Below are 23,686 nucleotides of genomic sequence, written 5' to 3'. Positions count from 1 at the left end.
TCCACCCCCTGTGGGAGGGTGGCTGGACACCATGCCCCTACCCTTGACCTCCATCCCAGCTGTTCAAGCCTCTCCTTATTCTTTCCTGACTGTCTGTAGTCTACCTGCATGGTTAGACCGGCGACCAGCCCACACAAGGTTCTGGCACCTGGAAGGACCTGTTGGCTGATCAACAGCCCTGCCCTGGGCCACCTCCTGTCTGGAAATGACCCCCGCTTGCCAGCCGTGGCATCACAGCTACTTTTGCTGCATCCCTGGGGGCAGGGGCAAGAATAGAGCAGGAGTGTCCAGAACTTGAGCCCCTGGGCAGATTCCCCAGGCCCACTGGGAGGGGTTACTCTCAGTCCAGGCCTTAAAAGGGAAATTACCGGGTTGCAGCTGCTGTTGGGACCTGTAGGGTTAGCATGGGATAAGTGTGCTGGCCAACAGGGAGCGGCTGGGGTGGTGACCTGAATGTCCCCCTGCCTAGCCTTGGCTTCTCCGGCCCATCTGCCGGAACTGGTGCCCGGCCAGCCGCTTTGCCTTCGGTAGAAGCCTGCCACACCTGTTCCTGAGGCTTGCCCTGTCCCAGGGCTTCTGGCTGGATTGGGGTGAGTGTGTGTGAGGGTCTGTCCGATGGACTTCTTTGGCTTTGCAGATCTGGATTCTCTCCATACTCCCAATCTCCACAAGGGGGTGTTAGGGAGATGGACACACACACACACACACACACACACACACACACACTCGAGGAGGAGGAGGAGGAGGAGGAGGAGGAGGAGGAGGAGGAGGAGGAGGAGGAGGAGGAGGAGGAGGAGGGGGAGGAGGAGGAAGAGGAGGAGGGGGAGGGGGTGGAGGAAAAGGAGGAGGAGGAGGAGACCAGTACTAGGAGGCAGGGAGTGGACGGGAGAGGCAATCACAGACCCAGGAGGCCAGTTTTGCTCAAAATGCTCTGTTTATTGCTCTATTCAATGACCACGAGCAAATTATAAAAAGACACCAAATGTCTCTGTCTGCCGTGGAATAAATATTTAAAGTCAGCAATAAAAACACGTGGCTCCAAGATAACACATGTTGCCAAAGAGTCATGCATACCCCGCTGATGGGCTCTCAACACACGCGTGGACACAGGAACACACGCAGAGCTGCACGCAGCAAGACTCCTGGGAAGGCTTCCCACGGTGACACAGAAAAATGTTTCCCACAGATCTGGGGCGATTTCCCAACCCACCCTTGGAGCTCCCCCTCTCCCTCCCATCCCCACCAGGGCCAGGTCCTCTGGGTGCAACAGCCCCCATCTGTCCCCTTCCCCCCCAATGCCTCGCAGGCTGGCCACTGCCTCCTGAGGACCTGTGACACCCAGAGGCCATCCAGGCTGTGATACTCTCCCCCCCGCACCCCACGCCAGAGACCTCTCCCTAGATGAGATCTCTCTTCCCACCAAGGAGCTGCCCACGCCTGGCCTCCAGGTCCACCGGCCCTTCTCCCCCACCCTGACCCCAGTAACTGAGGGCAAAATGGGATCTGCCTGTTGGGAGAAGTGGGGTGGGGGCCAAGCCAGGACCTCTGCTTGGGCTGCTTAGGGCCTGGAGCTCATGACCCCTATCCTAGGCTGAGGAGACACAGTGTCCGGTACAGACAGCAGAGATGGATGGACGGACAGAACACGCTGTGGCAGGACACTTGGAATGCAGCACAAACATTTTGGATCAAGTAGCGATGGAACCATCGTTAAAACTGAGGCCCCAGGTCTGCGTGGTGTGGGTCGGGTCCTGGAGCCCCAGGCCTGGCCTGGCACGTCCCTCCCCCACCCTGCCCCGCTCCCCAATATATACAGTAGGAATTGCTATGTTGGGGGTAAGGGCCAGCTGGAGAGAAGGAAGCAGGAGGGGCAGGGAAGGGAGCAGGCCAGGACCTGAGGCTGGGCCCTGGGGGTGTGGCTGGGGTAAGGGCCCAGACTCAGGCTGGGTGGTGCCAGGAGGACCTCGGGGGGAGCAGAGAGGTCACTCTGGGGACTGGCGGGACAGCTGCTTCTCATACAGGCTCATGACATGATGCACAAACTGGTACTGCTCGCACGTCTGGATCATGCCGCCCCTGCCCGGCAGAGATGCATGGTAGGGAGGGGTCACTCATGAGAGGCCTTGTTTACGTGGAGGCTGGAGAGGCCAGCCCTAGCCAGGCAATCCCCTCAGCTCCTCCCTGCCCCTCCCAGCGCCGGTGCAGACAGCAGGGACAGAGATGGCATTCCCGCCACCCTCAGCCTGTCCTGGCCGCCCGCTGTTTCTCTTCCCTCTTCATCCAGCACCGCCTGTCCAGATCCAGCCCCTCCACTCATCTGACGTCCCTCCCCCGTCAGCCAGCGGCCAGTCCATACCCAGTGTGCCCTCCGGCCCCTCACCCCAAGCACAGTCAGTCTCTCCCTTCTGCCCCTAGGGCTCACGCTCTCCATGTGCCCCACCCTGCCCATGGGCTGACCTGTCCTGCCGGAGCTGGCACGTGGTCTTCAGGATGTCCACCACACCCTCCTGCCGCAGCTGCTGGCAGCAGATGCTGGTGGCAATGAAGCAGCCAGTCCTCCCAATCCCTGCGCTGAGGGCCGAGGGGATGGGTGGGTGAGGGGCGGGGCAGCGGGGGTGGGTGGCTGCCCTGCCCTGGCGGGTGGCTGGGAGGACCCACCTGCAGTGGACGATGATGGGGGCGCAGTGCGGCCCCTCCTGCTGGGCAGCCTCCTCCACCTCCTGCACCAGGTGCAGGAGAGGGGGGGCCCGGTCTGGGGTCTTCTGGTCGGGCCAGGACGTAAACCAGTAATGCTTCAGGCCTCGCTCTTCAGTCCCGCTCTGTCCAGGAGACAAAGACCCACCCCAGATACACGTGAGCTCTGTGAGCCCACACAGCACAGAGATGGGGGTGGGATGGGGTGGGGGGAGGAAGAACACAGGGGGGAGGACACAGGGAGTGGGGCCTCTGGCCTCTGCCATGGACACCACCTTGCCCAGTGGCACCAGACAGAGACCCAAAGCCAGCTTGGACGTGGCGGCTGGCCCGTGGAATCGGCATTGGTCTTCACACATCATCCAAGAGAGGCAAAGAGTCCCCTCTCCAGTTCATTCCTGCCTCCCGGTTTCTTATTTTAACAAACAGCCCAGTCCCCCCATAGCCACATGACCAGAGCTCAGGGACCTTCCTCTCGCCTTGCTGTGCTCGGTCTGACTCCCCCTCAACCTCTCTTTCTGGGGAAACAGGAAGCTGGTTCCTGGGGCCCTGGGTCATCTGGCTGTGAAAGCTCCTACAGCCTCTGCCCTCCACCCCCTTCCTGGCCCTTTCTGCCCTCCAGCCAGGCTTGTATTTCGGAGTTGGTCAGGTGGGCACTGCCCGCTGGGAGCTGAGTGCTCCCTGGCATCCTCTCCAGTGGAGAGGGGCAGCTCAGAGGAACAGACCTCAGGCTTTGCACTGGACCTTGTGACTGTCAGCTTCACTGGACTTCCCACTCTATCAGCTTCCTGGTGCCTGGCTCACCCCTGCCAGTCTTTGGGGTTATTAGAAGGGCTCTATCATTCCTTAAAGAGAGGACCCACTGATCCTCCCAACTCCAAATGAACAGTCTGCTCTCTTAGGCTGCTCCTGAAAGAAGCACAACTTCAGGGTGGGAGGATACCTTCCCCCACTCTTCTGGGCTGTTTCCTATTGCTCATATTTTGTGTCCGGCACCCCCCCAAATCCCCCCCGCTTTTTTTTTTGTAATCACAACTTCCTCCTGCAACCCAAATGCAGCAAGGAGTGTCTACCCTCTGGTGGACAGATTGAGTACTACAGGCCAGAAGGCCTGCAGCCCAGGGGATGCTTTTAGCAGGGATCTTGAAGTCACCGTGGCCTTTCAGTTATAAGGACAGTGCTGGAGGCAGCGGGAGACCCCTTATCCAGACGGTCCTGGGTTTAGGTGCATTTGAGGCAGAGCTGGAAGGCATTATGAATGACTGTGTAGACACACAGAGAGCCCAACAGCATAAAATACAACAGGTTTGGTCCTGCTTCTGTCCCCGGTCCATTCAGCCCTCCCTTATCCCTTGCTCACTAGTAATTCCTGGAAGACATAGGGCAGCGGTTCTCAACCTGTGGGTCGCGACCCCTTTGGTGGTCGAACGACCCTTTCACAGGGGTCGCCTAAGACCATCCTGCATATCAGATATTTACATTAAGATTCACAACAGTAGCAACATTACAGTTACGAAGTAGCAACAAAAATAATTTTATGGTTGGGTCACAACATGAGGCACTGTATTTAAAGGGCCAGAAGGTTGAGAACCACTGACATAGGACTTGATTTCAGCTAGAGTGGACTCTGGAACCCTGTTCTTCTGTGACATCCTCAATAAAGCCCTTGCCCCCTAACAGCCCCGCCCCAGGCCTCACCTTCAGGGAGATGAGTCGCAGCCGGTAATCCTCAGTGTGAATGACTTTGCGCACGGTGATCTCGACACCATCATATACCACCTGCTCCTCCGGCCAATACTCGGTGCACTTCTGTAGGGCCAAGATCAGGCTGCGATACACTCCCAGTTCCCCAACCATACTCTCTCCAGTGCCCCTTCAGGGCCAGCCAGGAGAGCTATAAAGTGGCAATAGGTTTGCAGTTAGAGAGTACTGGGTTCAAAACTCAGCTTCGTAACCTTTAGGTTACCTCCCTTTTCTGAGCCTCAGTTACCTTATCTGGAAAATGGGAATAATACCCATCTTGAGTATGGAAATAGCCAGTGTCAGCCCTGGCAGCCTAGGAGGCAGCAGAGCATTCCGCTTAAGATCCTGGGCACTGGAGGTAGAGAGGCCAGCTCCAGGCTCTGCCTCTGAGTACTGATGTGGCCCTGAGCAAATGGCTTAGCCTTGCTGAGCCGCCTCCTTCCTCACCTTGACTGTGGAGTGAGCACTACCGACCTCACAGGATTGTTGTAAGGACACGGAAACAAGAGGCTCAGGGTGGGCGCGAAGCTGCAGACACCTGGCAATGGTGCAGGGGTGCCTACCTCGTTCATCTCCTCGATGTTGGTGATCATGACAATGATGGGTGTGTGCTCCTGCCACACCATGTGCCAGAAGTCGCCGACCGTGCTGACGATGGGCCCTTGAGTGGCAATGTACACCTTCTCCTCCCCACCGTAGCCCTGTGGCCAGCCAAGTCCAGGCTGTCAGGGTCAGACGCAATGTTCCTGGGGCCCAGTCCCCACACTCAGGCTCTTCCCGGGGCTGGCAGCCGCCGCACTGGCTTACGGACAGGCCTGGAGGATGGATCCCACCAGCTTGGGCCTCCTTTTCAGGGAGAGGGTGTTGGAATGGGGCTACGTACCCGGATGTAGTTGGCGTTGATGTAGGAACTCAGAGGGTCGTCAGGGTCTGGTGAAGTCAGACACACTCTGCTGTGAGGGTCTGGGGTGGGGGAGACAGGTGAGGCTGGGATCCGACGTGTGCCATCTTCCTGGGGCAGGGCCCACCTTGCCTGGCCCATTCAGGGCACCCACATTTCTTCTGAGACCCCAAGTTCCTCCTTCCCCTGCCTGGTAGCAAAACATTCACCCTTCCCCATGGCCCGTTGAGGCAGGCGAGGTCCAGGCTGAAGAGGCGGGTTGCGTGTGAGGCCCTGGGTCTCTCCCTCTGTGGCAGCAATGCCTGCCCCTTAAGCTGCCCTGGATTCACTGTGCCTAATGTTCTAGGGAGAAGAAAGCTAAGTAGAGAAAGGAGTTATCCAGGGGACACATCCTGGACAGCAGAGGTAGCAAGAGTTTGAATATACACTCTCACCAACGTGCTGAGTGCACCTGGAAAGCACATGGCCTTTCTAAGCCTGTTTTCCTGTCTGTAATATGGGGGCAAAGACACCGACTTCCTGGGATTGTTGGGAAGACAGATGAGAAAACAGCTGTGAAAGTGCTAAGTAAAGTGCTTTATAGCTATAAAGGGCTGTTAAGATTTGGGGGATGAAAGCTGAGGAAGACTATTGGGATAAGAGGAGTAAAACCTTCCACGCCTGAGCTGAGACTAGGGTTGCCGCAGCAGACACGTGTGCACAAAGCGTTTTTATTCTTCAATCCATTCACATGTCAAATCCCATGGAAAAAGACTCTCATAACATCCTGCTCTTCTTACTGGGGTAGAATCTGTTTTATTCCCGCTAGAGCCCCCCTGCACTGACAGCTCTGTCAGCCTGCAGAGGCCGGGACTGAGGTGGAGACGGTGTGTGGGGGGCAGGGAGCTGGCTGGGGCCCCGGGTCCTGGCTGTGGTCTAGCTCTGTCACCAGCTCACGGTCTTTTCTCTGGGCCTCCGTTTCTCTCCCGTATAGGGGGCCGGGACGAAGGTAATTCAGGTGTGCATAGCATGGGGAGCGGTTAAGAGTCTGCACCACTGAGCCCGACGACCTGGGTTCAAATCCTGGCTCTGACTTACTAGCTGTGCCAACGTGGGCCACTTACTTCATCTCCCCGTGCCTTCTCTGTAAACTGGGGACATCCCTTTCAGCGAGGCCTTACTAATCTTGTAAAGGTTAAAGGGGTCCTCAGACCAGTGACTGAGCCCAGCACACAGACAACACTGTACAGTAGAAGTTGCTGCTGTTATTATCGCCATCCTTACACGCACTACCATCAGTAAAAGGTAAAAAGAAGGATGCCAAGCGGCAGGAGAGAGGGCATGAGCCTCTGCTCTCCAGCCTGTTACGCCTCAGCCCCAGTGCCCAAGGCTTTGGCAGGTGATTTGGGGGTAGGAGCAGGTGGGGGAGGGGCAGCTCTGTGGACAGAGGCGTAGAAGGATGTCGGGGTGGAGAAGAGCAAGGGTAAGCCCAGGGGGGCTCTGGCTGGCCAGCAGGAGAGAGAGAGGAGCAGGGTGTGCTGCATGCGCCATCTCCCTTCCCCTTATCAGCGCTGCCCAGGTTAGGTGCCCAGACACCAGGGTCCTTGGTATTGAAGAACCACTGTGGAAGGGGAATGGTCCTTTCAACCCTACGGTGCCTGGCACTGTGCTTGAGAGTAGAAACTCCAAGATAAACAAGATACAGTTCCTGCTCCTAAGTGCTGGGCAGGCAGACAAGCAGTGTGTGGCCCTAGTTTCCCGGAACAGGGGCACCTGGACGAGGTGTGAGGGACCAGGAGGAGGAGGAGGGCACACCATTCAGTCTGATTCAAGTGCCCGGGGCAGGGAGGGGCTGCTGAGAGATGAGTGTGTGTGTGGGAATCTGTTGACTGAGGGTCTTATAAGCCGTGATGATCAGCCTGGACCTAACCCTGAGGATTCAGGGTGACGTGACAGTGTTGAAGGAGGAGAAAGACGACTGGATTTTGGTTTTGCGTCATTTTGGCGACAATGATAGAAGATGGACAGGAGGGTAGGATGTGGGAGTCACACCAGTTAGAAGATTACTGCAATGCTCCAAGTGAGGCATGTCTGGGGTCAGAGGGCTGCCCTGCCCTGCACAACTCCAGGGAGCATTACTTGTCAATGCTGTCGATGTACATGGCACCCTCTGAAACTGGGCAACTACCCCTCACCCCTAAAAAGTTACTTGGCAGTGAGGATGGAGAAGGGACACTAGATTTGAGACATCCACTCATCCATTCACTCACCCACCCACCCACCCACCCATTCATTCACTCAGATAGGTGCAGAGGCTACCATGCGCCAGGCGCCCTTGGTGCTTGGGAGACAGTGGCGAAACGGACAGAAATTGCTCCCCTGCATCTTGTTCTCAGTGCTGCTGCTGGGTTCCTGGCCACTCTGTACTGTCACTGTCCACAGCCCTGTCTCTCCCATCAGCTTGCGAGCCTCCAGCGCACAGTGTGTCTCACTCACGTCTGATTTCTCAGCCCTGGGGGCAGGGGCTCCGGCAATACGAGCAAAATGAGTGTGAGAACAAACCTCGGGGCGTCCTGGACCTGAGAGGGGACCTCTGCCACTGCCCTGCCCTCTGTCACTGCCCCCACCCCCTCAGCCTCAGCCCAGCCTCAGAGGGCACGGGGTCAGTTCTTGCTGGCCCCAGAGAACATTCTTTCTTGGGCTTGGAGGCCTGGAGGCTCAGCGTGGCTCAAAGCCTCTCAGGAATCCAGGGCCAGGTGGCGAGATGGTCCGAGCCCCGCCCTCCCCCAGTGGCCACTCTGCATGGCCAGCAAAGGCCTAGGTTCTGGGGTCCACGAGCCCCTCCCTCCAGGTGGGGCTAGGTGGGTGCGGGAGAGCAAGACAGGGGAAGAGGTGAGCAGCCCTGAGCAGTGCCTCCTGGCCTTACATGGTGCTTTGTTTAACCGGAACCACCTAGAGGCTGTGTAACCATAGCAACCACAAGTCGCTATTTTAAAAGTTAAAAATAAGTCATGACATCTTCCATGTTGTTGGAGACGCTGATGGCAAAGCTGCCTTTTTAAAGCCTTGTCACTCCATAAACGGAGTGGAGTAGGTTTGTGGGGATTCACTTTCAACAAGTCACCCCTCCGAGCTGGCCCGGGGGCCTGGGGCCAGAACTCGGCAGGGTGACTTGCAGACAGGGGCTCCATTAAAGAGACCTGAAAATGACACCCCAGGGCTGAAAGAGAAACCTTGGGCCACCTGGTCTACCCACCCCCAGGGAGGGAAAACCCCTATCAGACCCTCCAGGGACTGCTCGGGGACTGTTTGAACATCCTCCCTGGCGGGCACTTACTCCCCGACAGGCGGCTCACTCCCTGGTAGAGGATGCACAATCTGGACAAAACACACTCGGGGTCGACACAAGGGCCCGATTCAGGGTCACAGAGACCTGGTTTGAAACTCAGTTCTGTGTGACTGTGGATGAGCCACTTAACCTCTCGAGCCTTAATTGCCTCTCCTTAAAGCCTGCCCACTCCGAAGAGACCAAGGATGCGAGAACACCCTGCTGACACCACGCACTGTGTCGGAGCTGCTGCTATCGTCACTCTTTCTGGGTTTCCTCGGAGCCCAGCACAACACCCGGCCACGGGAAGGGTCCGGAGAGTGCGTGTGAAGGAATGAATTAACCTCTGCCCTCAGTAGGGGGTGTTTCTCTTCACTGGGCATCGCCTGGAGGCCCAGCTCTGGGGTTCAGGTCTCCCTCAGGGTGAGGAGACACCCAGGGGAGGGTGAACCCTCCCCCCCCCCCGACCCCCCTACCCCCAGGGCACTGAGTACTCACTGGGAAGGATGGTTTTGTACCGGTTCTTCCGTACCAGCCCAGGGATGTCATACTCTTTCGGATCCACAAAGTTCATGGGGATTTCCTGCAGGAGGAAGGACATGGGGATATGGCAGCCGTGGGCTGATTCTCACAGATGTTTGAACCCAGGGGCTGCTGTGCCCCAACTTCTAGTCCAGGGGCTGGCTTGAGTGCATGCGTTCATTCAACATTTACTATTAAATGAGTTCGTGAATATACAAAACGCAATTAGAACACTGTCTGGCACGCCACAAGCACATAAAAAATGTTATCATTACTACTGTCTACTGAGGGCCAGTCTGGCACAGAGGAGACGCTAAATAAATGGTCAATAAACAAGAACAAGAGTTTGAAAAGCAATCTGGCCAGTCCCCAGCATCTCCCACACTCCCTGCGCTGCAGCCAAACTGAGTGGCTTTGTTGATCTGTGTTCCCACCCTGGACATCCCCACCTCAGGACCTGGGGTTCTGCTGCTCGCTCTGTGCCCCACCCGATTCTCATCTTCTCATGTCCTTCCTGTCCATCATAAATGCCACTTCCTCCAAGAAGCCTCCTCTGATTCTCTAGCAGGAGAGGAGCCTCCTGAGCTCCCAGGGCCATATTTGCACCTCCCAATCATTCTGTGTCAAGAGCTCCAAGTCTGGACTTCTCTGCCTGGAATATGAGGTCTTCTGGGGTCTGGCCTTCCTTTACCACCAGCTGCTTTCAAGATTCCCGTCCTTCAGTTATGCCCGTTCCTTCCTGTTGCTAATATGCCATTCTCCATCTTGCCTCCAGGTCTGAGTTCGTGGCATTCCACTTGCAAGGAGCACCCCTCTTCCGTTCTCCACACCATTCCCACCCTTCAGGCTCCCCTCTAGCCTCACCTCCCCCCATGTCCTCTGGGATGACTCCCCAGGGCTTCTCACTTCTTCACTCCCCTTCTATCCGTCCACACACGGTCCTATAGCGTTCACTGTGTCTGGGCCCACTAAGTACGGTCTTTGTAAAATGAGGATCATAACACTTTCTAGGGTTGTTGTGAGACTCAAAAGAATAAAAACATGTGCGAAAGCGCCGTGGGGTGGGTGTGCAGGCTGTGTTCCTTTCTCTGGGCAAGATCAACAACGATCTACCGAACAAGAAGTGCTGAGAGGATGCAAGTCCTCTTCAAGGGGAGGTGATGGTGGTGGGAACTTGGGGTGGGATCGTCCAGGAAGGCTTTCTAGAGGCAACAGGGGTGGGAGATGATGTGCAAAAAGGCCCTGGAGGAGAAAAACATGGGGGTGGGGGGTGCTGGCCTAGTTTGAGGTGGACAGTCCCTGCAGGGGCTGGGGGACATAAGGCTAAGAAAGGGGTCTCAGGCTAGCCCAATTCGGATAATGCAGGCCATGCCAAGCTCTGCAGAATTTGGAGCAGTGGGTCACAAGGTGATGGAGGTCTTCTCACAGAGCCATTGTGTCCATACAGGGAGCAGGGGCTGGGGGTGGGGGAGGGGAGTTGTGAGGGAGGCACATCGGTTCCCCATCCCCCTGGCTTCTCCCAGGAGAGACTCTCCTCAAACACTCATGGCCTCTCGCCCATCCTGCCCACAGAGGTGGGCAAGTAGCCTGACGGGTGCATTTGATTGAGGAATGGGCTTTTGGGTGCCAGCCTCCTCCTTCCTCCTCCTCTTGGGCCCTCCTGCCAGGAAAGAATTATAGGGATGCCCCATGGGGCCCATGATATGCCAGTACCACATGGCGTGGGTAGAAAATTTAAATCTGGGGGCATTAGGAAGCTCACTATTGCTACATACTTAAGCCTCCTTTTAAACCTCGTCTTCACCAACAAAACTAAAGACGATACTGTGATCTCCTAGGACTTAGCTCTTAACTGGTTGAGCATCCAGGCAGGTAAAACAGGGGTGGCATTTACTGGGCCCCTTGAAGTCCAACAGGAGGCAGCTTCAGGCTGTAGCACAAGTTTAGAGAGGAGGTGATTAGACCTCCCTAAGCTACAGCTGGAAAGATGTCAAAAGGGGCACGGACAATGCTTGGTGATGTCGGGCAGGAGGAGGGTGGGAAAGTAGCAGCCAGAGGGAGGGCTTTCTATAGCTTTCAAAGCGCAGGGCTAGCCCTAGCTGGTTTGGCTCAGTGGATAGAGCATCGGCTTCCAGACCAAAGGGTTCTGGATTGGATTCTGGTCAAGGGCACCTACATTGGTTGCAGGCTCCTCCCTGGCTCATGCCCTGGTCAGGGCGCAAGCAGGAGGCAACCAATCAATATGTTTCTCTCACATGGATATTTCTCTCTGTCTTTCCTTCTCTCTTCCACTCTCCCTAAAAATCAATGGAAAAATATCCTGAGGTGAGGATTTAAAGAAAATCCACAGGGCTGGGACCTGAAGACTCAGGAATGCCACTGAATACCAATCACCCGGCTGGCTGCTTGGCACACCTTAGTGATCCCTTTAATCCTTGCAACATCCCCATTTTCTAGATGAGAAACCGAGGCCCAGAGGGGAAGCAGCTTGCCCAAGACATGAGGAGAACGGATAACACAAACACAATGGTGTTCATCTATCAGATGCTGAGTGCTGGGCACCCCACTCGGGTGCCCCGCTAGTTAGGCGACTGACTTGAGTAGAGGGGTCTGCCCACCACGGGGTAGCGGGCTCAGAGGACTCACAAAGAATTCCGCCTGCAGCAGGAAGGGGTCCAGGGCCTTCTCGTGGAGCTCCTCGGCCCGCAGGACGCGGGAGGCACTGAGCAGGTACTCTCGGGATGACTCCTCGCGGGGGGACATGAGGTAGCCGAAGCCCTCCTCGTTGCAGCCGGGTGTGCACATGTCCAGGGTCAGGGAGACGTTGGAGCCCCTCCTGGAAGGACCGGGAAAGGGGGAGTGAGTCTCAGGGGCAGGGAGGGGCATCAGCCTGGGGCTTGGAGTGGGAAGATGAGGGACAGAGAGAGCGGGGTTGGGAACTGGGTGGGCTCCAAGAAGAGGAGTGGGGGTGCGACAAGGAGCACAAGTCTCAGCCCCAGGCGTGGGCCTGCCTCGCCGCCTCCTGCAGTAGAGTAGCTGCCTGAGTGAGGAGTTGGAGGCCCCAGATCCAAAGGTTCCAGCTGAGGCCCCTTGACACAGGCCGCCCCTGGGCTCTCCTCTGTCAGTCCTGGAGGCAGCACCCAGCCCTGTGCCCCCCAGGAAACCCCCAGAGAGAGGGCACCTGCCTAGATCAGAGAAGCAGGGCGCGGCCCTTGGTAGCACAGTCCTGGGCCCGGCAGTCTGGGATGAGGTGGCCAATGAGTCAAGGTCATCTCATCGAGGAGGGGCCGGGACCCTCGCTGTCAGGGAAAGAGGGAGTTCCGAGGGCAGCATGGCAGCGGCAAGGGGGTCTGCCCTGGACAGACTCCTCTGTTCACTGTCCAAGGGCCCAGCACAGGGAGGGCCCTCATTACATGGAAAGGGAAACCGAGTCCCAGAGAGGGGACACGCATTGTCCAAGCTCGTGCAGTAAGGGGGCAGCAGAGCTGAAACAAAAAGCTGGGTGTACTGACTCCTCATTCCGCGCTCTGTCCATGACATCGTGTGTGCAACTCAACCTGGTGGGATCTGAAGAGAAGGTGTCGACACCTCCCAAAGTGTGATCTGGGGAACACAGGGACACACTCTATAAACCGTTCTGTGGTCAAGCGATTTTGAGGAATGTCACATACACCCCCTTGCTGATTTACAGTGAACAGGAGCACGTTAAAGGACCTGACAAGACCTGCAGTAAAGAAACATACCCAACTTACTTGCACACAGGAATGTATGGGTGCGTGTGCTCGTGTATACCCTTGTGCGTGTGCTCATGTATACCCTGTGCATGCCTATGTGCTTGTGTGCAGTTACAGTATTTCTCAGCACTCACCTTGGGGCATTCTGATCAGACCTAAAGAGCATGTGTTTACACTGGCTAAGCTACGAGGTCAGCCCGGTCTTGGGCACTGGGAGTTAAGAGTCAGGCATCTGACCGGGAGCTGAGAGGTCCAGGGCCCAGAGAGCCCACCCCTCCTCCACGCCTCCCACCTCTCCTGCAGACCCATGGACTTGACGGTCAGCGAGGCGGGGTCGGCCTCAGGCTTGATGTCCATGGTGCAGTCAAACACGGGAGTCTCGGGGACGGGGTCCAGGTCCAGGAAGTCATCTTCGACCTTCTCTTCCATCCACTCCGAGTAGGTGAAGGAGGGCTGGCGGCTTACCGACTGGCGCCTGTCCTCGGGGGGCAGTGGTGTGGGTGGCTCTGGGGGAGCCCTCAGGAGGTGCCACACCTGGTTGGAGGGATACAGCATCACGGACTTGGGACCATGCTGCTGCCCCCTCGCTGGTGGGCTGCGCATGGAAGTAAGCCCCTTGCCCCTCAATATGTCTAGAGCAGCCCTGCTCTCCTGGGAGCTATCTGCACAGCACTGCCCCTCACAGGGATGGCAGGCTCCACCCTCACCTTGTCCTCCCTGACCCCTCCCTCCCTCGACCTCTCAGCTTCTTGTGGATTGAGGGCTTCTTGGTGGGCTGTGGGGGCTCCTACTTGTCTTCTCCCTGCCTCGGCCCTGCTCCCCTGCCTAGAACACTGTAGAACAATTCTGAAGGTGCTCTCACCCCATGCGGGCCACACTGATGGAGAGAGACAAACAGCCCATCCCTCAGACAGACCCAGAATGTCTAACGGGGGCTGGTGGGGATCAGGCCTCAGGGTTAGGAGGCACCTTACCAGGCTGGTAACGAGGAGCACAGACAGAGAGACCAGCAGCAGACTGGGGACTTGCCAGGTCCCAATGCCCAGCCAGGCCTGGGGAACACCAGACAGACAGGTCAAGGTGGTTGGGGGGATGGGGAGGGGGCAGAGTTCTCATCTGTTTCAACAGGGACAGAACCAAGGCTCTGAAAACTTCAGATCAGATCTGGGTGGGGAGCAGGGAGAAGAGCTCCAGGGGGTGGGGCTGCCTTCGGAACTCAGAGACGGCCCGTGCAGGGCTTGGTGCGAAGGGAGGCCCCCCACCGCTGCCCCTGCCCTGGAGGTCCTGGAGCTTACTCACCCTGGGTCCCAGCTGTTCCAGGAGTGTGGCATTCTGCAACCAGCTGGGGCCATAGCCGCTGAGCCAGAGCATGCCGCAGGCAAGCTGGACAAGTGCACCGAGTTAGGAGCCTGGGCTCTGTGCGCCCCTTCCCACTCCAGCCTGGCCCCAAGGTCCAGCCTGCACAGCTGAGGGAAGGGCCCAGGTCCTGCGTGCCAAAGAAGGCCCGGGACTCTCTCTGGGGAAGAGCTGACTACAGGAGTCAACGGATAGCCCTTCCCGGGACCCCCGAGACAGGAAGTCCTCAGAGACCCCTATAGGGCCAGAGGCTTGGGGGGAGGCTGTTCCTGCTCCTGGGGTGAGGGAGGGCAGGGTGTGAGGGGCTTGGCTATGGAGGCGGTAGCTCAGAACTCCAGCCGAGGGCTGGGAGTCCCCGAGGGGCACTAAGAAGGGCCCTCACCTCTCGGCATCCCCAGGTGGCCAGCTTGGGGAGGAGGTGGAGGGCTGTCCCTCAACCCGCACTCTCTCCAATCCCTCCTGGGGCCTGTGATGTCCTTACCAGGAACTGGGAGGCAGCCAACAGGCACAGGCTGCTCTTGACCGTGAGGGAGTGGCTCCAGGTGCCCGGAGGTGGCGGCTTCTGAGCTGGCTCAGAGGGCGATGAAGGAGGGGGTGGCGGTGGCATTTCTCTCCGCGAGTCCGTGAGCTCTTCGGCCTGGTCCAGGGCCTCCATCACTACCGGCTGGGGGAGACCTGTGGAAGGAGGACAGCCGGCCGCTGACTCGGGGCCCGTGGGCCCACGGTGGCCGCTCCTCCTGGGGCTGCCGTGCCTTCCTCTCAATCCGGGATCAGTCAGCGTGGCTCCACTTCCAGCAGTCACCCTCGATTAGCAAAGCAATATTCACCTACCTTCGTCAGAAACAGCTAAGTGTGGGTGGACAAATTATTTCTCTTTTATTTCTCCAGTAACAGAGTTAAAATGGCAGGAGGTTTTTCAGGGAGTTAACATCCTTGTGTTTATGCAGCTTCATTCTTTTCCATTTCTTAAGGAAACAAAAAACAACCACCTCAAACTCAATTAAAGAGAGAGAGAGAGAGAAAAGACACAGCACAGCCAGGTTGTGCACGTGAATAACCCGCCCACGCCTGCCTTCCGGATTTTTGACTCCCCGTGCCCTGGGCTCCGACTGGGGCTTGGGGCTGGAGGCTGGACACGTGACAAGATCCTAGCTACAGCCCTTCCCCAACCTCGAGGACCCCCCCCCCCCACGCCACCCCCCCCACCCCCCGCCCCCGAACTGAGGAGGTGTGTGGGTGGGCAGGGTGGTGGGTAGGAAAATCTGGGTGTAATAAAATTGATTATCCAATGTCTGGAATTCAGTTCTGGGTCTGTCCCTCGTTGTGTGACCTTGGGAGGGTCACCCCCTCTCTGGGCCTCAGTTTCCACACCCGGACAGTGCGAGCTGGGCTCAGCCCTTGGATTTCTAACTGTGCTTTGTGGAGCCCTAGTATTCACTCAGGTGCACCAGGTATTACCAAGCGCCGAGTCCCTCTGCCTGCCTGCGGAGCTCTGCTTGTCCCCGTGCCACCTCCTGGGTTTCCTTGAAGATCATTTCAACACAGGCTTCCACTCCTGAGAGAGTCTGACCACCACTGGCTTAGATCTGGGGCCCTGACTGCAGTGCAGGGATTCCAGCAGCAGCAGCAGCCACCTTGCTGAGTCCCGGATGTGGAAGATCCCCATCCAAACCCACACGTTCCAGTCTACTGCCAAGAAGGGAGGGACCAGCAACAGGGCTGTGTAATGCTCGACTGTGGGGATGGAACTGTCCACACACCGCTGTGTATATGGGACAGTGGACTCCTCTTCTGGTTGGGGGACAATGGAACACCCACAGCAAGACCACGTGAGGCCAACGTAGCTGTCTGGCCTTGTGCTCGCTCGCTCGCTCATGGGACGTTGACTGAGCCTCTCCCGTGGCCTGGACCAACGGTGCCGTGCAGAGCGCAGGACCCGGAAACAGCTGCATTTCCACCACAGGCGCCTCCTTTGCAGATGCTGACCTGTAAGGCTCCCTACCTGCTGTGTTCCAGCCACACCCCGTGCATTTCCTCAGGTGAGTCCACCCTCGGTACTTGGCACAGGCGATTCCCTCTGCCTGGAACATACCTCCAACACCCTGCACCCCCCTCCCCCCTGTCATCCCCCCACTTTGCCAAGTTAACTCCCATTCCTCTTGTAGAACTCAATCAGTGTCACCAGACGTAGGCCCTGCCCTATCATGTGCACCGGGTACCCTAAGCCTCTCCTTCGTCCCAGCAGCAGCAATACCCCTGGAATGTGCAAGGCCCTGCTCTGAGGGCTTTACCTTTGCTGATTTACTTGCTTGATAGTACTCCTATGAAGTGGATACTACTATTATCCTCTTTACAGAAGACCAAGATGAGGCTAGCTGATAAGTGGCTGAGGTGGGTTTAAACTGAGGCAGCTGGACAGGCTCTGGGCCACATTACACTCACTACAGTTTGTACAATTATTTGTTGAGCCGGCCATTGTGCTCAGTGGTTGAGCATCGACCCATGACCCGGAAGGTCCTGGCTCCATTCCCGGTCAGGGCACATGACCAGGTTGCATGCTTGATCGCCAGTGGGGGTTGTGCGGGAGGCAGCTGCTGGCTGATTCTCTCTCATCACTGATGTTTCTATCCCTCTCTTCTCCTTTCCTCTCTCTGAAATCAATTAAAAAAACATATTTAAGAACACGTATTTGTTGAATACCATCTCCCCCACTGTAAGTTCCATAAAGGCAGGAGTGGTATCAGTTTTGTTCATCATGATTGCCCACAGCGTTTAACACAAGTCCTGGCATATAATCCTGCCGTAAATACTTATCAGTGAATGATGATGTGCAAGTAATCATCTTTGGCTCAGTTTTCTTACTGATAAGTGGGGACAATCATACCTGCTTTGAAAAGGTGTTATGAAGACTTTAGATAAAACATGCAGCATGGTGTTTTATCTGGAAGCATCTAGAAGGTGCTTGATACATGTCAGATGATGATAATGATTACACAGGCCTCCCAGTCTCCTGGGTAAAACAGAGCAGTGGATTCATACAGTGCATTAAGTGACAAATCTGAGTGCTGCTGGAGTCCATGGGGGCTGGGGGAGGGCCTCCACCTTTGCCCACAGAGACTACAGTTACGAACCACAGGAGTGCACAGCTCAGATCCTGGCCGGCAAGGCGAAAAGAAAAACAAAACTGCTAAGAGATGGATCATGCAGGAAGCCAAGAGTTTCCACTATAGATACGCAGAGGTTTTATTACTCAAGTGGCAAGGTATCCACCCACACCCTCTGAAAAAGCAGTGGAGGGATGCTGCCAAATATGGAAGGCTGGGAGGGGCACACAAGCTCCCTCCTTCTCCCTGAGCCTCGGGTGCCTTATCGGGTAAAACGAGGGGCTTGAACTAGAACTCCGTGCTTCTCAGATGTTCCTGCCACCCGGAGGACAGGGGGCTGGGTCTTGGGAAAACACAAGCTCAAACAATTTTGAATGTGGCTGCTCTGTTTTAAAATTCATGGTTGCTCTTTTACACTATGGTATATACACACTTGTTTTAATATTAAAATAATGTGTGTTTTTAAATATATTTTATTGATTTTTCACAGAGAGGAAGGGAGAGGGATAGAGAGTTAGAAACATTGATGAGAGAGAAACATCGATCAGCTGCCTCCTGCACACCTCCCACCAGGGATGTGCCCGCAACCAACGTACATGCCCATGGCCGGAATCGAACCTGGGACCTTTCAGTCTGTAGACCAACGCTCTATCCACTAAGCCAAACCAGTTAGGGCAATAATGTGGTTTTTTCCCCCTCCCAAAGCTTCGAATCCAATTTATGCTTCAGTAGAATGTGCTACATTTATCCTGTGGCTTTGCCCTCAGGGGTACATGCACCCCAGTCTGAGAAGCATGGAACTCGCCTGCAATAAAACATTATGCCGATGTTATAAATGATCCTGTAGATGAATATTTAATAACATAGAAAGAAATTTCAATGCTATTGCAGTGAGGAAGGCAAGGTTACAAAACAGTATGATCCCCTTGGCCTTAAAATGAAGAAAGTGTAAATGTGTATATAGAAAGGTGGAGTATACCAGATGTAAGACAAGGGCTGACATGAGATGGTGCCTGCAGAGCCTGCAGCACAGTCGATGCCTGGCACACAGTAAGTGCTCCATAACGCACATGGTTAGTGGGAAGAACAGAAGCCAGGTGCTAACGACAGTTCTTTGGAAGAGGGTGAAATTATAGGTGATTTTTTCATTGTTTATATATTTCAGATTTTCTTCAATAAATAAATGTGTGTATGAGTATATACACATGTATGTGTATATATACACATATATTTATTTTTAGTGAGAAAAAATATTTTAAAAAAGCGATCACAGCCCTGACCGGTTTGGCTCAGTGGATAGAGCATCGGCCTGCGGACTGAAAGGTCCCAGGTTCAATTCCGGCCAAGGGCACGTACCTTGGTTGCGGTCACATCCCCAGTAGGAGGTGTGCAAGAGGCAGCTTATCGATGTTTCTCTCTCATCAATGTTTCTAACTCTCTATCCCTCTCCCTTCCTCTCTGTGAAAAATCAATAAAATAAAAAAAATAATAAAAAAGAGAGATCACAGTTCTGAGATTAGATACCATGAGGCCTAGTTAATATGCCCTGTTTCAGGGCCCTGACTCCCACTGGTCACATCTAAATGGATAGAAACACAGCACTAGCTGGTTTGCCTCAGTGGATAGAGCGTCGGCCTACAGACTGAAGGGTCCCAGGTTCGATTCTGGTCAAGGGCACATTCCCAGGTTTCGGGCTCGATCCCCACAGTAGGGGGAGTGCAGGAGGCAGCCGATCAATGATTCTCTCTCACCATTGATGTTTCTATCTCTCTATCCTTTTCCCTTCCTCTCTGAAATCAATAAAAATATATTTAAAAAAAAAATAAACAAATGGATAGAAACACAGACCAAACAGATGGTTACCAGAAGTGAGGGGGTTGGGGAGACAGGTGAAAAGAGGAAGGGGAATATAATCAATAATCCTATATAATAAAAGCCTAATATGCTAAGTGTCTGGTCGTTCCGTTGGCTGTTCAACAAATTAAAGAATACTATGCTAATGATATGCTAAGGCTGCTCAACAGCTCACTATGATGTGCACTGACCACCAGAGGGTAGACGGTCCGACCGGTAGGTTAGCTTGCTGCTGAGGTCCGGCCGATGGGGACTGAGTGAGACAGGCCAGACACACCCTGGAGCCCTCCCGCAGTCCCTCCCCAGCTAGCCAACCCCCTGCATCTCTCCCTGGCCTGACCGTGCACCAGTGGGGTCCCTTGGCCTGGCCTGCACCTTCTCGCAACCCAGGACCCCTTGGGGGATGTTGGAGAACCAGTTTCGGCCTGATCCCACAGGCCAGGCCAAGAGACCCCACTGGTGCACGAATTCGTGCACTGGGCCTCTAGTAATGTGATAAGTATGTACGGTGACAGATAATTACTAGATTAAGTTGAGTGATCACATTGTAAGGTATAAAAATGTTGAATCACTATATTATATGCACCTGAAACTAATAGAACCAATAAAGGTTGTACACCAACTATATTTAAATTTTTTAAAAATCTCAAAAAAAGAAAAACACACACAAACAAATGCCTTTGGTAGGACATGGGAGATTGTGCATGGCTGTCTGAGACCCAGCCAGCTGTAGAACAGCCACTCAGAAGACAGGCCCCTGATGATGTATGATCAGTGCTTTTGCATATGAAAGATGGCAGGTTAACTAACTTGCAGGAAAGAAAACTGCAGGCTGGTGGGGCCCTGCATGCACCTCTCAGAGACAAAGGTGGAGGCTGTTTCTTTCTTTTTAATCCACAGGGTACCTGGCAGTCCTGGGAGCCAAATGAATCCGACGGGCGGGTGCTCACTGAGCACCTGGCAGATGCCCATCTTTCAGAGCAGGGTTTCCCTAAAAGCTTTTCTGGGCAGCACTCTGACACTTTTTTACTCAGGAAGATTCACTGTCAAACACACTATATTCTGTGTACAGTTCTGGAGGGGATTCACGGACCTCGGGTTAAGCACCCCTGATCTCAGCCAGGGGGAGCAGAGGTCTGTGACGGAAAATCATGGAAGTGGGGAGGGGGCGCACCGGGCTGATTTCAGTCTCTGCTCAGTCATGTGTGAGCCCAATACACATTTACTGAGCACCAATGAGATACTTTGCCAAGAACTCGGAGAGGCTCAGACAGTCCCTGCCTGCACAGATCACTGTGGTCCTGGGCCCATGCCCAGAGACACGTCAGTGATCTCCTTGCCCTGCTCACTATCCAGTTTTGGGAACGACAACGCCATCGCTGGGCAGGCTCTATGCAGTTCCCAAAGCGCATCTATCTGCACACGCAGCTGCATTTGCTTCTCTCGGCAGCCCTGTGAGGTAGATATTCGCATCATCAGCCCTGTTTTGTTGGTGAGAGGCGGCTGCTTCTGTCAAGGGCTGGCTTTTCAATAGTTCACAGCGAGGTAGCTGCTTTGCCACGCACGAAACTCTGACTCAGAGGCAGCTTGCTGACAGTGATTTAAGATCGCGCGCGCACTAGCTCCTCACGCGCCTGCACGGGGTGCAGGGGATTTTCCAGGCGTGGGAATCGAGGCTCAGCCAGGTAAAGTGGCTGCTCAAGTCCGTGCAGACCTGAAGTCGAACCCAGGGCTTCCTGACACCAAGTGATCTTTCCATTTTGCCACACTGCTTCTTAGGAAAGGGTCATTGCAGCAAAGCCTGGGAGCTGGTGAGAGGCTGGGAGGGAGAGAGGGATGGAGTCCTTGTATCTGGGGGAACCCCGAAACCAGGTACAGCTTGTGCGCCTGATCCCCAGCTCTTGGCTCTTCAAAGGCCACACAGTATGGAGGGAAGAGATCCTGGAAGACAGGAGCTCCAGGTCCCAGGCCAAAGCTCTAGGGAGCCTGGGTAAAGTCTGCAGGCAAACGGCCTTCAGATTGACCTGGGTCATGTGGGAGTGCTATGATCCCCTCCCGTCACCCAGCACCTGAGTCCCACCATCAAACTCTGCAGCTACCGAGTGCCCGGGGCTGGCACCGCCTGAGATGGAACGCCCGTGGCTGCTGCTGTCAGTGACTCATCCTTGGCGCTGCCAGCTGCTAGCCCACCGGAACACCGGAACGGAAGGCTGGCTCAGCCTGTCCCTGTTTACATGAGCAGGGTGGCCGGTTTTGTCCCATTCAGCTTTTCTTCCCTTCCCGAACATGGCAGGGTGACCTCCCAGCCATGACCACATGGTCTCAGGGGGCCTGGACCAACAGAACATCACGCTCAGTCCTGCCTGGGCTTCTAGAAACAATGACGTCAGAGCCTGACAGGCCCTGAGGCGCATCTGGGCTAGTCTGCTCATTTCTTAGATGGGAAAACTGAGCCCAGAGGTGGGAATTGGCTGCTCAAGGTCAACAGCCAACCAATGGCAGAGCCAGGACGTTGGCCGCTACCGTGACCACTATTAGCGAACACAGAATGAGTGCTTCCCATGTGCTGGGCGCTGCTCTAAGTGCTTTACATATACTAACACATTTAGTCTTCGCAACAATCTTAGAGGGTCAGTGCCACCCTTAATCCCATTTTACAGATGATGAAACTGAGGCACAGGGCAGTCGAGTCACTTGGCCATTGTCAGCTACTAAATGGGTAAACTAAGACCAGAACTCAGACAGTCTGTCTCCAGAGCCCATGCTGAGAACCAACACACTAGATGACTAACTCAGGTTTTCTGCTCTCTACTCCACATCATCTTTTTATTTTTTCTTTATTGATTTCAGAGAAAGTGAGAGAGAGATAGAGAGGGAGAGGGAGACAGGGAGGGAGGGAGAGAGAGAGAAGCCTCTATTTCTTGTTCCACTTATTTATACATTCATTGGTTGATTCTTGTATGTGCCCTGACTGGGTATTGAACCCGAAACCTTGGTGTCGTGGGCTGATGCTCTAACCAACTGAGCTACTGGGCCAGGGCTAGGATCTGTCCTCTTAGTCAGACTCCATGCTGTCTGCTCCAGGCTGGGCCTCCGCTGCTTCTTCCTCCTCCTTGTTGGAGGAAGTCAGCCTGAGAAGGAGCTCCAGCCCATTCCAGGACAGAGGGGACAGTCTATCTATCACACCCTGGCAGGCGGGGGCAGAGAAAAGCTAGATTGGGACCAAGATGATGGGGAGGCCTGGGAACCAAGTGTGTTGGATGCATAGTCTGGAAGGTCAGGAGGGCTGAACGCTCTTTGCAGATACATGAGAGGCTGTAATAGGGACGGGGCAGGTCAGGAGGCAAGAATGGGCCTTGTGTGTGGATGCTCTCGGTAGGTAGACTTTCAAGTCATAGGAAATATCTCTAGTACCTGAGCCTCCAGGCTGTATTGCAGCTCTTCCTGTCCCCACACTTACTCTAGCTTTGCTTCTAGGGAGGTAGATTTTTATTTTATTTATTTACTTTTAAAATATATTTTTATTGATTTTAGTGAGATGGAGAGGGAGAGATAGAAACATCAATGATGAGAGAGAATCATTGATCACTGCCTCCTGCACACCCCCTACTGGGGATTGAGTCCACAACCCAGGAATGTGCCCTGACCTTGAATTGAACCATGACCTCCCGGTTCACGGGTTAATGCTCAATCACTGAGACACACCAGCTGGGCAGATTTTTTGTTTGTTTAATCCTCACCCTAGGATATGTTTACTGATTTTTTTAGAGAGAGAAGGAGGAGGAGAAGGAGGAGGAGGGGGAGGAGAGATATAAATGTGAGAGAGAAGCATCGATCAGTTGCCTCCAGTACATGCCCTGACCTGGGATCAAACCTGCAACCTTTTGGGGTTGGGGTACGGGACAACAATCCAACCAGCTGAGTCACTGGCCAGGGCAGGGAGGTAACTTTTGCTAGTGGCTCACAGTGAAAGCTTTGGAGTCACACAGATGTAGGTTTGAGGCCTGCCTTTGCCATTTACTATGTGACCTTGGGTAAGTGACATAATCTCTCCGCGGACCACCAGTTGGTGACCGCTGCTCCGGACAAGAGATATACAATTTGCCTCTTGGATTCTGAGGATACCATAAAGTAAAACTTGCAAAGACCTTAACCTGGTGCCTGGCCCACGTGAAAGCTCAATCATTGAGAAAGGAGGGGGGAAGAGGTGAAGGAAAAAGAGAGATGAGGCAGAGGCAGCAGTAAGGACTTCCCTTTCATCTGCCAGGTGGGCCCTGCAGGAGGACAATGGATCCCTGTCCCCACGTGGGTAGGGGCTTTGAGGCTGCTGGCTGGCAACGGAGCCGTGGATGGAGTGGGTACGGACTGGGGGTGGCAGAAGTGGGGCAGCTTTGTTTCTGCCAGTTATTTAAAACCAGAATGCTAACGAGCTTTCAAAACAAAACAAAATACAACTCAAGTACTCTTTGGA

At 54.8% G+C, this 23,686-nt stretch overlaps 1 protein-coding gene across 2 annotated transcripts in view; it reads right to left on the bottom strand.

The window, feature by feature from the left end:
• Positions 1–910: 910 nt before the first annotated feature.
• PTPN5 (protein tyrosine phosphatase non-receptor type 5) overlaps positions 911–23,686 on the bottom strand; it is a 46,138-nt gene continuing 23,362 nt past the window's right edge. The window contains exons 3-14 of one of the 2 annotated variants that reach the window (XM_081099191.1): positions 14,739–14,932; positions 14,201–14,284; positions 13,876–13,953; positions 13,194–13,435; positions 11,814–12,003; positions 9,144–9,228; positions 5,321–5,400; positions 5,001–5,138; positions 4,393–4,503; positions 2,659–2,819; positions 2,458–2,571; positions 911–2,076 (exon numbers count right to left, since the gene is read on the bottom strand). In XM_081099191.1, coding sequence (XP_080955317.1) covers positions 1,983–2,076; positions 2,458–2,571; positions 2,659–2,819; positions 4,393–4,503; positions 5,001–5,138; positions 5,321–5,400; positions 9,144–9,228; positions 11,814–12,003; positions 13,194–13,435; positions 13,876–13,953; positions 14,201–14,284; positions 14,739–14,932 — 1,571 coding nt within the window. In that variant the 3' untranslated portion in view covers positions 911–1,982. The remainder of the gene's footprint in view (positions 2,077–2,457; positions 2,572–2,658; positions 2,820–4,392; positions 4,504–5,000; positions 5,139–5,320; positions 5,401–9,143; positions 9,229–11,813; positions 12,004–13,193; positions 13,436–13,875; positions 13,954–14,200; positions 14,285–14,738; positions 14,933–23,686) is intronic. The other variant, XM_081099192.1, reaches the window with a different exon arrangement.

This window comes from Myotis nattereri, assembly GCF_964212035.1.
Source record: "Myotis nattereri genome assembly, chromosome: 9".
In the NCBI taxonomy this organism is placed as follows: Eukaryota; Metazoa; Chordata; class Mammalia; order Chiroptera; family Vespertilionidae; genus Myotis; species Myotis nattereri.
Note: the sequence above shows the minus strand (reverse complement) of the source record. Positions and strands in the feature narration are given on the sequence as shown.